Source organism: Lissotriton helveticus, chromosome 8, assembly GCF_964261635.1.
Source record: "Lissotriton helveticus chromosome 8, aLisHel1.1, whole genome shotgun sequence".
Taxonomy (NCBI): domain Eukaryota; kingdom Metazoa; phylum Chordata; class Amphibia; order Caudata; family Salamandridae; genus Lissotriton; species Lissotriton helveticus.
The window spans coordinates 460,838,516-460,849,143 of record NC_136069.1 but is presented as its reverse complement, the minus strand read 5'-3'; the positions used below and the strand labels follow the sequence as shown (position 1 = coordinate 460,849,143).

At 46.6% G+C, this 10,628-nt stretch overlaps 1 protein-coding gene across 1 annotated transcript in view; it reads right to left on the bottom strand.

The window, feature by feature from the left end:
- Positions 1–5,542: 5,542 nt before the first annotated feature.
- Positions 5,543–10,628, bottom strand: part of ITM2B (integral membrane protein 2B) — a 191,448-nt gene continuing 186,362 nt past the window's right edge. The window contains exons 5-6 of the mRNA XM_078657332.1: positions 8,330–8,480; positions 5,543–6,432 (exon numbers count right to left, since the gene is read on the bottom strand). Of these exons, the coding sequence (XP_078513458.1) occupies positions 6,344–6,432; positions 8,330–8,480 (240 nt within the window). The 3' untranslated portion in view covers positions 5,543–6,343. The remainder of the gene's footprint in view (positions 6,433–8,329; positions 8,481–10,628) is intronic.

Here is a 10,628-nt window from a genome sequence, read left to right as displayed (position 1 = left end):
TGCGTCCTCGGCTCTTCGATGCAGCTCCGCGGTCTGTGTCTGCAGGTGGGCCACTTGGGATTTGAGAGTGCCCACGTCGTCCTCCACCGTGGAAAGACGAGACTCCGCCTCTGTAATGCCGGCCGTGGCGTTACGAAGACCTTGTAGAATCGGTACCACATCGACCCTCACCTCCCTGATCTTGGTTTCCACCGAGGCCTGTGAGGCACTGATCGCCTGCAGGATAGTAGAGAGATTGCCCCCGGCCGCCCCAGGCACGGCCGTGGACCTGACCGCTGGATCGCGATCGGGCTTGGTATATTGGTCCATTCTTATTTGGGTGGAGGAGGTGGTGGCCTGAGTATCGAGGTTTCTGCCCATGGTCTCGAAGAGGCAGGTAAAGGTACGTGACGGGAGGAGAGGGGGGGATGCACCGGCACCACCGTCGCAGCCCCCGCCACCCGGTGTGGTGGCCGATCATCCTCCCACTTCCCTACGGTGAAGGGGGCAGCCGATCTCCAAGGCAACACCACTCCTCGTGGCAATGGCGGCCCTAAGGGCGGTCTCGGTGGGCTCACAGCCCCAGGGCCTCCCACAGGCCCCAACCGCTTGGTCTTGGGCCTCCAAGGGAGAGGAAGGGGGGACAGGCACACCCGTGCGCCACCCGACGCAGCAGCCGATCTGCCCCACCCCCAAACTTAACACACCTCACGGCCTGCAGCTGACGGATGAGGAAAGGCCTCTCAGACCGCGAGGTCAAGGCAGACCAGGAAGCCTGCTGGGCCCCCAGAGTCGGGCACTCAGTCTCCCTGGCCCCAAGGCAGACAAGGAAGATGGCCCACGTCACCACAGGCCCCGCCGCCAGCATACGAATGCCTCAACCACAGTATGAAGGAAAGTCCTGGGCTAGCCGCCCCCCTCGTCGCGGGTCTCCCAGCACCCGCCTCCCCCGCACCCCCAAGGCAGCGAAGGATGCGAAGAGTCACTGCAGGCCAAAGGGTGGGGAGAGCAGCGCTCCAGCAGGGCATACACGGAGGCCCGATGGGGGGCCCACGCAGGTCCCAGAACAAAGCCAGGCCCCAGGGGCGCCTCGACCAGCCCACCAGCACCGCAACACACAGTCCCGCGCTGGTGGCCGCGGCCTCAGGCCCGACATGGCCGCCGAAAGGTTCAGGGGAATGGAGGCCCACTCATCAAGTTCCCCGCCTCCGCCAACTGCAGCTCCGGACGTCTCTGGTGCCAGGCGCCTCCGCAGTTGCTCCGTCGGCAGCGCACCCCTGGGCTCGGCGACCACTCCTGTGCGTGGGGGGAGGGGGCGGGGGGGGGGGGGGTTGGAGCGGGCCCCACTCCGCTCCCCAATCGCCGCCACTGCACTCCAGAGCCGTTCCACACTCCTACGCAGGCTCCAGGGCAGGCCGCACGTTCGGGCCGCCGCCGAGAGGGCTTCGGGGGGGGGGGGGGGGGGGGCAGAGGGGGTGATACCAGTCTGGGCTCCCAGCCGCGAGATCAGGCCTAGGGAGCCGCCATTTTGGGGGATGAAGGCTGCCCAGAGCAGAGGGTCGGCGAGGACGGCACACGCATCGGGCAGATCACCAGAAGGAGCGAGGCGATGCAGGTAGGGTACGGGATGCGTCCCCGAAACTCTGGGGCATCGATGGCTAGAGAAAGTGGGCCGATGTGAGGCAGATGACGGAGATGATGCGGAGCACTCTTAGAGTGCGACCGCCATCTTGACGCCTCAAGCCACGCCCCCACATTTTGGGATTTTTAAAGACATTTTTAGGGTATTCCGAGAGGTCCCTGACCATCTAAATTGTTTTTACCACCCTAGAGTTAGTCTGTAAAATTAGCACGGCCTCTGCTTTCTCCCGGGAGGCTATACTATCGGCCCTAATGGATTGAGGTGAATTGGCTACACAGTGTCTCTAATCCGTGTGATATGGTGTGTTCACCAGTGTATCACTGGTTTGTTTATGCAGCTTCACCTTTAAGAATTGATTTTATGTGTGTGCTAGCAATCTGGGAATATGTATACAGGTATGACCAATACAGATGGTCTTTTACTTTCTCCAGTTCTCATTTCAGGTCAGTTTTTATTTTAACTACATAAAGGTATAATCATACACTTAGGCTCCTTTTTGATAAACAGCTGTGATTGGCCACTTTTGACTAACACTTGATAACTAACCCAACCACTGGGTAGATTAGGTCTTTCGGTTCTGATGAATTGCCTTTGAGCGACAGCGACTACACATGGCGAGAAACATGGCAACTTACATTTAGCTGTAACAGACCATTACCTCGGTGTTCAGCCACCACTGTTGTTTTTTAACATAGAAAAGAGGACCCATATATTACATTTGTTATTGTATCACTTAGTCTATTTTAATCCACCTACACCAATCTACACCTAGAGCACCTACACTTCTCATATGGCAAAAAAACTAAAGATCTCTGGCATAGAGCTCCCTTGAGGGGCTTGTTGGGCATTGCAGCACTGGCCCAACAAGGAACATGACACCCATCTGGGTTTGTGAAAGTTCTTGCTCCTGAGCAATCAGATTCCCCCCTTTTTGGGGGGAGTTTTATATAGCGAAAACTCTACCCAAAGGTATCAGAGCGCTTTACATGAGCACCAGTTGCTTTACAGACGGACATTTTGTTAGGCACGGGGAGATTAAATGATTTTGCCCAGAACCACAGGATGTTGAGCATCCCACAGCCCCGAGGTCGACCTGTCTAGCCATTAGGCCACATCCCCTCCCCTTTCTGATTCCTCAGCTGACTACCGACCCCACTAAACTCCCTCTTTGAGGAACTACATACTCATTCTTATTAACTCCAAAAACTGAATTGCCTAACCTCAAGGATATTGTTATCCTCAAGACATTTGAACGGTGGTATAAGCAAAATAATTCTCAGAGGTTTTGGCCAAGGTCAAGATTGTTCTTCATGAGGGGGAAACAATGTCCCCCTTCTAGGAAGCAGGAACCAATAACCCAGGAGATCTCTTATGAAGTCTGGGAGCCCCGAGCATTGGTGGTTCATGGTAGGAGTGGTTTACCATGGTAGTAGTCATAGCAAGGATCCCCATAATGCTAGTTTCGATACTCAAAATCTTGGAAATACGGGTGTCCGTCTTCATAGTGTACATACTATTGCTGCTCTTATCCAATGAGGAGACAGGTGATGTTGACTGGATGGACATTGCTAGTGGGGCCATGGCACAGGCATGGACCGATGGCTTAAACAGGCAACTTGACAGTCGGAGCTGCTGCAACTGAAGAATGGTGGCTGACAAGGAGGCTACCGATGCAGCAGGCCTTGACAAGTAGACTGTGGATGACACAGTCCTGGGGCAGTATTACACATTATCATTGTTTGCGCCCAGGATACCATTCAAAAGGAGCGCCAGGGGCAATCAGTGATAATGCGCCTCATTATGGTGTATGTGCTGCCACCAGGGCAGCTGCGAACTCGTGCTGCCCTGTGGGCAGCACATTCATGTGAAAACACAGAACAGCCGCTTCGTGTTTTCACAGTGCAGGCAGCACCCGCCTTCCCGTTCATAGGGGTTTAAAGACCCCCTTGCAGGTGGGTGCAGTCTGTGACTGTCAGTGCGCCTTCTGCAGGATTCTTTGACTCTGCACCCCGGTCGGTAATAGGACGCGGGCGCAGAGCCAAAAGAATCCCCTCATTTGCATAGGGCACGCCCCTATGCAAATGAGGGGACACCCTCTGTTGATAGCACTGGCGTCAGCGCTATAGGTATTATAGAAGGGGCCGCACAAGTGTTGCTGCCCCTTCTATAATACCAAATTGCCCCGGAAGGCGCGCAAAGCGGGCGCAAATACCTGTTGCGGCCCCGGGGCACAATATGTAATACGCCCCTGGACTGTCTTTTTGATAGAAACACAGTGTCTTTTCCTTCCCTCAAAAAGGATTTTGTGGGTTTCTTCAGCTTGTTCACCAACAACCTAGTAGGTTTAATAGAGGTAGGGGACATCATCAAAAGAAGCCCATTTTTCAGGAAACGCAAAATTAGAAGATTCCAATTTACCTCTTTGTCTGCCTTTTCATAGAGCATGGGAAGAATACTTCTCAGAGTCGTCTCCAGAAGATGTGGTATCTTTGGAGGGGTTTTGTGCATGAAATACAAAATTAAAGTCGTTTTATCCTTCAGAAGTTTCACGCAGAATAACCAGAAACACCACAGAGATTGCAGAGGGTGGCTGTCAAAGGGTTTGGAGTTTACCCAGTGTAAGGCATTAAGTTAAATCAGTCATTTAGAAGAGCAGAGTCTGAAGAGAAGCTCTTCCCACATAATGTGTGGTATAGTATGGTGGCCTCAAGAGTTCAGTTTACTTTCACCTGTTTGCAGTTTCCTTCCTTTTCAAAGCAGTTAGGTTAGGTTAGGTTACTAAATGTGCTCAGTATTTAGGCATTATAGGCATGCCAGTATCATTACTGATGTTTGAAAGTAATCATGGGATTTCAGCTCAACAACTAGAAATGATTCAAGCAGGGGAATTTATTAAAGATCCCATGCTGGCGAAAGACATCCAACGTTTTGATTCTAATCCACTGGACAGAGGTAACACTAATACTCTTGGTGCAGGGGTTCATGATTCTGTTGCTGATGATATTTTGAAGCCATGACACTATAACTGGTTGTCAAGGATGCAGCATGATTGTTCAGACGAGAGATTGACATCTCTGTTGGGAGGAAGAGGGCCAAGTGGTTTGAGATTGTAGAATTCTCAGAGCAGGTCTAGAGTGAGGGAGTGAGAGTGCAAACTATTTTCCAGAGGTTGGTTCAAGCTGAGGATGAGCAATAGTTAAGGGATGGGAAATTACGTGGATCTTTAAAGAGCTTCTTTGAAGTGTGCAGACCCAAATTATATCCCAATCATTGCCCTCTTTATTCTGGAATAAAATATTCGATCAATGTCATTGATGTGAGCTGAGGACTGACTTCATCCGTGAATCATGTTCTGAAATGTTTTTCTGCAGACACTCGGTAAAGGACATGAACGTTTTTTGAGAACTCCTCATAAGCCTCGCATTTACTAAGGAATGTAGGGGAAATTAAGGAGTAGTGAACTTGGAATGCAGCACAGATCCAAGGCTTGGTTCATAGATGACTTGTCATGTTTTCCTTGCTTTTTTCACAGAATCTTACCAGATGAATGTGTTGGGGGGCCGGGGGAGGTGGGGGTAGGAGGGGTAGTCAGGATATGTAAGATCCAGAGATGGGATGTGCTGCTTTAGAAGAGGAGGTGGAGAACGTGTTGTACGAATTGCATGCCAATGAAAGCTCTTCAATAGCTTAGGAAAGAGGGTCTACGTTTTTCTGTTTTACTGTGTATTATTTATGTAGAAATTTATACTGATGAAGAGAACAAAGAGAAATGTGTTCACTGATCTAATTTTCTAAACAAAGGAAATAACGCTCAGCGTTGTAACTGTCTTATATCAGTATCACATTCTGGAAAAATAATGTTGCCAAAAGCCAACATTTAAGATATTAAACAAAAGAAAAGACCAAGCTTTCAGACACAGGTTATTTAGGATTTGTATTTGTTTACATGTACATTGATTATATACAAATTAGTAACTCAAGTTACTGCTTAAATTCTTTATCTTTTCCCTCTTCATCTGAAAGACAGTGCAGTCGCAGTAAAGAACGTGCGTATTAAAACATGTAGGTAATTAAAACCCATAAGGTAAAAACTACAAAATTCTATGAACAGTTTGCACTTTTTAGGCTGTGGAGTTAAATGATTTTTCCTAGGTGCTGTTTGCAGTTTGGAAGATAACAATTTACACAGCAGAACATAATACAATCATAGATAATCATTTTTGCATTTCATTAATGCATACCTTTCTCTGCAATAAAGAATTTGCAGTTTTCCCTTTCTTGACATAAAGGTTTCAGAGGAGGTGCAAATCGCAATCACGTTGCTGATGCAATGTAATGCAAAGGAGCAAACAGCACTGCTCATGCGCATCCACCAAAGTTCACATCAGTAACATGGATTTTCTAAGCTATGCATGGCAGAGATAGATATACTTACAGTGCGAAACATTAAAGATAGTAATTATGACTTAATACAGTTACATTTGAAGTATGTGTATAAAAATGGACACCATGCGTTATATAGTGTGAAAAATGAGCTCAAACCTGCTAATTGCTATGCTATACCTAGCTGATGTTTAGAAAAGCTTTACCAAGATTAAGCATATTCATCGAGAACAAAAATTAAGGTTAAAACACTGCACACAACAAAAACGGTGGGGTAAAGCTACTTTATACTATTACACTGAGTCAGGTTTCTATGAGCATTAGTGACAGCCATCATCATTACTGCTCGCAAATTTCAGTCTCCACAACAAATGTGTTCTCAAAGTGACGAATCTTATGGCAGTTAGCAGCAGATCGCTTCTGAATTCCTGTTGGGAGAAAGCACATGCAGAATTATTGTAGAAATTTAGGTAAAGCATCATTAAAGCACAAAATGACCCAAATTTAGCAGTGACATAAAAAACAAAGTATTTATTCCAAGTAATGACACAAATGAAGGCAGATACGCAAGAGGTTAGAATGCCAAAGTCCATTACGTTCAATTGCAAAAACACGGATTACTGTTTGACAAAAGGGCTTTTTTCCAATCAGCTGGCGAAGAAGCGTCTTCGTCCTCACACTCCCGCCCCCTTTTTCTTAAATACTTTTAAAGATTCTCATTAGGAACACATTACATTTAGAACAGTAAGGCAATCATTGTTACCTGAAGCAGACGGATAAACGTGTCTTACAAATGTCAGAACGGATATACTTCAAGGAGGACAAGTATAGGCTCACTGATTCTTAAAAAAAGCATTCTCTGATGTGGGAAATAAGTGTAGTACAAACGTTGCTCTTGACATTAGTGTGAAAAAGACCCCACATTTTATCAAATGTTTCAATTGTACATTTGAATCCGGCTGACACCTCACTGCAGGATATAGAAGATGAATCCCTACTCAAGTACAGAGTACTATCCTCTCCGCTGCTTACGTATGCTGTATTTTTAGTACATAGAAAACGAATAAATAAATAACTAGTGGCACTAATGACACTTAAATCGAATTTTGCAAAGATATTGGACCATTAGAAGATAGCGACTGGGAGGAGAAATGCATCTACTCACGGGAAGTAGCAATAAGACAGAAATTCAGACTGGTTCAAAAATTCACACGGCACATACAATATAAAAATGCAGTCTGGCATGAACAATGACAATAATTGCCCCTGTGCCTGCCACCAGACAAGGACAGTCTTGCACACCTTTTGGGAATGCCCCCGATCCAGACCTTCTGGAATAGGTCAGGGATCAAAACACTGGAGTAACTTGGATAGCTTTCAACCAGCATACACAGCTGGTGACAGTAGTATGGAGAGACCACACAGTGCCACAATACACTCAAATAGTTTTCTACCTGGCCCTGATAGTAACCAGAAATGACACAGCACCAAGGTGAGGTGGAAGCACAGCACATGGGCTACTGTTTAAAAGCCGAGATGGTGGCTTTGCAACACGATGTAGCCCAACGAAATGTAAAAACTTTAGGATCCATGCAAGGAATTTTGTGGTCTGATATGAAGAGCGTGGGATAGGTTAGCAAAAGAAAACCACACACTTGAGAACACACATTTGGAGGACGGGATGGATCAGGCAGTGAAGCGGAAAGCATGCCCTACTCGAACTGAAATATCTCGGGCTTCTTTGCATATATAGATCAATTTGTTTCATGAAGCGCAATTAATGGAATGCACTTGTGACAAATGAAATCAATAACATGTTTTTAAAAAAAATAAATATCAGGATGAAGTTATTTTTCGCCTGAGCGCCATCAGTTTTTTGGTTATTTGCTCTGTTGAAAGATAACTTCAATACATGGAGTGTTTATCTTCATTTAGCAGCCCATAATCGTGGGAGTGAAACATGCTCATGGAAATGCCAACACTGGCTTATAGCTGGTGGCTGGGGCCCACAACTGCTGGTTCGAGCCACTGTAATTGTAATACACAGTACCAAACGGAGTCAGCACAGTGGGAACTACATTTACTGGAGGGACATCACCCCAGGAGCTACAATTAACATGGTGACATTACACTGACAACTGGCCTTGCTGCATTGACAGGGCACTGGAAGTGGCCATTACAGCAGTCATTTTGGTGTCAAAATCACAACTTAAATAAAACCCATAAAGGAATATACTAATTGCTGTCAAGCAATGCAGATATAGGACATGCTGACATTTTACCTGGGTATGAATATTTACGCTAGCATTTCATCAGCTGACATACCTCGAATAGTGTCTCTACGCTGCAGTTTGTAAGTTTCTTTGTCTCCACACAGGCGTTCGATGAAAGCCCCCATATGATGCAAGTTTTCAATACGGTCTGTCACAACCATCTGTTCATGAATCAGGTACGACTGTGGCAAGTACGTTCCAGCCTGTATCGAAAAACAAGAGTTAACACAACATTCATAATTGCATATCTTGAAACGAAAAAAATACTTTTGAGCAAAAAGAACAGATAAAGGAAAATAAAACAACAAAAAAGTATCAAAAGAGAAAACATCATTAAGTGATTAGGGTGACTCCTGAGCAGTGTCAGAAAGGAGTCAAATATTTTATTTCATATTTGTTAACAAAAACATAAAATTACACGATGTTTTAAACTGACCTCATTCTATACTTTCACACCTGTACTTACTATTCAATATTAATATCTTTCTACCATATACATGCTATTTTAATCTTCACTCAAAGAATCTCCTGACAGAACTGCTCGATTATTGCTCAATATACAATCCTTCTCAGCAATATGCTCCTGCGGGCCTCTTTCTTTATTTCAAAAGTTTGATACTGGTGTTACTTGGATTTGCCTACTGAAATATTTTTATTGATTTTATAGTGAATCACAACAAAGTAATACTTTAAGAAAACTTAAACAGTGCCGGCAGGTGTACCGTAGAGTCAGGACATTCACAGTCGGGCAATACAGTAACTGTACAGGTTAGAGGAAAGAACAGACTCAGCAATCTCTCGTAAGACAGCACAGTTACTCATAAGAGGTCCCAGACAACTAAAGGGTAGGATCAGCACTAGACCAAGATGGACAAGTAGAGCCATCTCCGGCGAGCAAATATACACCATGCAGGCCCCCAGATACCCCCTCCCCCCACGATAGTAAGGCAACAAGAAGAAAATAACAAGCATTGGAAATGCAATAGGTCTCGCATTAGGAAAGTTTGAGCTATTGGTATTGTAAATGACACTTTTTTTATTTATGTGTTGGTTTTGAAAGTAGCAAAATTAATAGCTTTGTCAGTTACAATGTCAATAGTGTTAACTTTTGCAAATGTGACACCTATAGCATTTGTAATGCAATGTGTGTTGTATTTACGTAACTTAGATGTCTTGATATTACAAATAACAATGGCTTTTAATTTTGTAAATAATTAATACTTAAATAAAAGTTATTGTAATTTATAATGGCAATAGCTTAAACGTTTGTAAATAACTTGTGAAGATTATGTTCAGTGTATTTTATTGTGACGAAAATCCAAGAACATTGCATTTGCACCTACACATACACAGAGCCACACACACACACATATAGATGTGGTAGTGGTGGATCTGGGGGATATGGTGGTGGTGGATGTGATGGTGGATGTGGTGGTGGATGAGGGGGTGGATGTGGTGGTGGATGTGGTGGTGGTGGTGGAGGTGGTGGATGTGGTGGTGATGTGGTGGATGTGGTGGTTGTGGATGTGGTGGTTGTGGATGTGGTGAAAGTGGTGGTGGATGTGGTGGTGTAAGTGATGGTGGTGGGTGTGGTGGATGTGGTGGTGGTGGATGCGGTGGTGGATGTGGTGGTGGTGGATGCGGTGGTGGATGTGGTGGTGGTGGTGGATGTGGTGGTGGTGGATGAGGTGGTGGAGGTGGTGGTGGAAGTGGTGGATGTGGTGGTGGGTGCAGTGGTGGTGGAAGTGGTGGATGTGGTGGTGGATGTGGCGGTGGTGGATGTGGTGGTGGTGGATGTGGTGGTGGTGGATGTGGTGGTGGATGTGGAGGTCATGGTGGATGTGGTGGTGGATGTGGTGGTGATGGTGGATGTGGTGGTGATGGTGGATGTGGTGGTGGATGCGGTGGATATGGTGGATGCGGTGGATGTGGTGAAGGTGGATGCCGTGGTGGTGGTGGTGGATGCGGTGGTGGTGGTAGTGGTGGATGGGGTGGTGGTTGTAGTGGATGTGGTGGTGGATGCGAAGGTGGTGGATGCAGTGGTGGTGGATGCGGTGGTGGTGGATGCGGTGGCGGTGGATGTGGAGGTGATGGTGGATGTGGTGGTGGTTGTGGTGGTAGTGGTGGTGGATGTATTGGATGTGGTGGTGGATGTGGTGGTGGATGTGGTGGTGGTGGATGTGGTGGTGGATGTGGCGGTGGATGTCATGGTGGATGTGGAGGTGATGGTGGTGGATGTGGTGGTGATGGTAGATGTGGTGGTGGATGCGGTGGATGTGGTGGATGTGGTGGTGGTGGATGCGGTGGTGATGGTGGATGCAGTGGTGGTGGATGGGGTGGTGGTGGTGGAT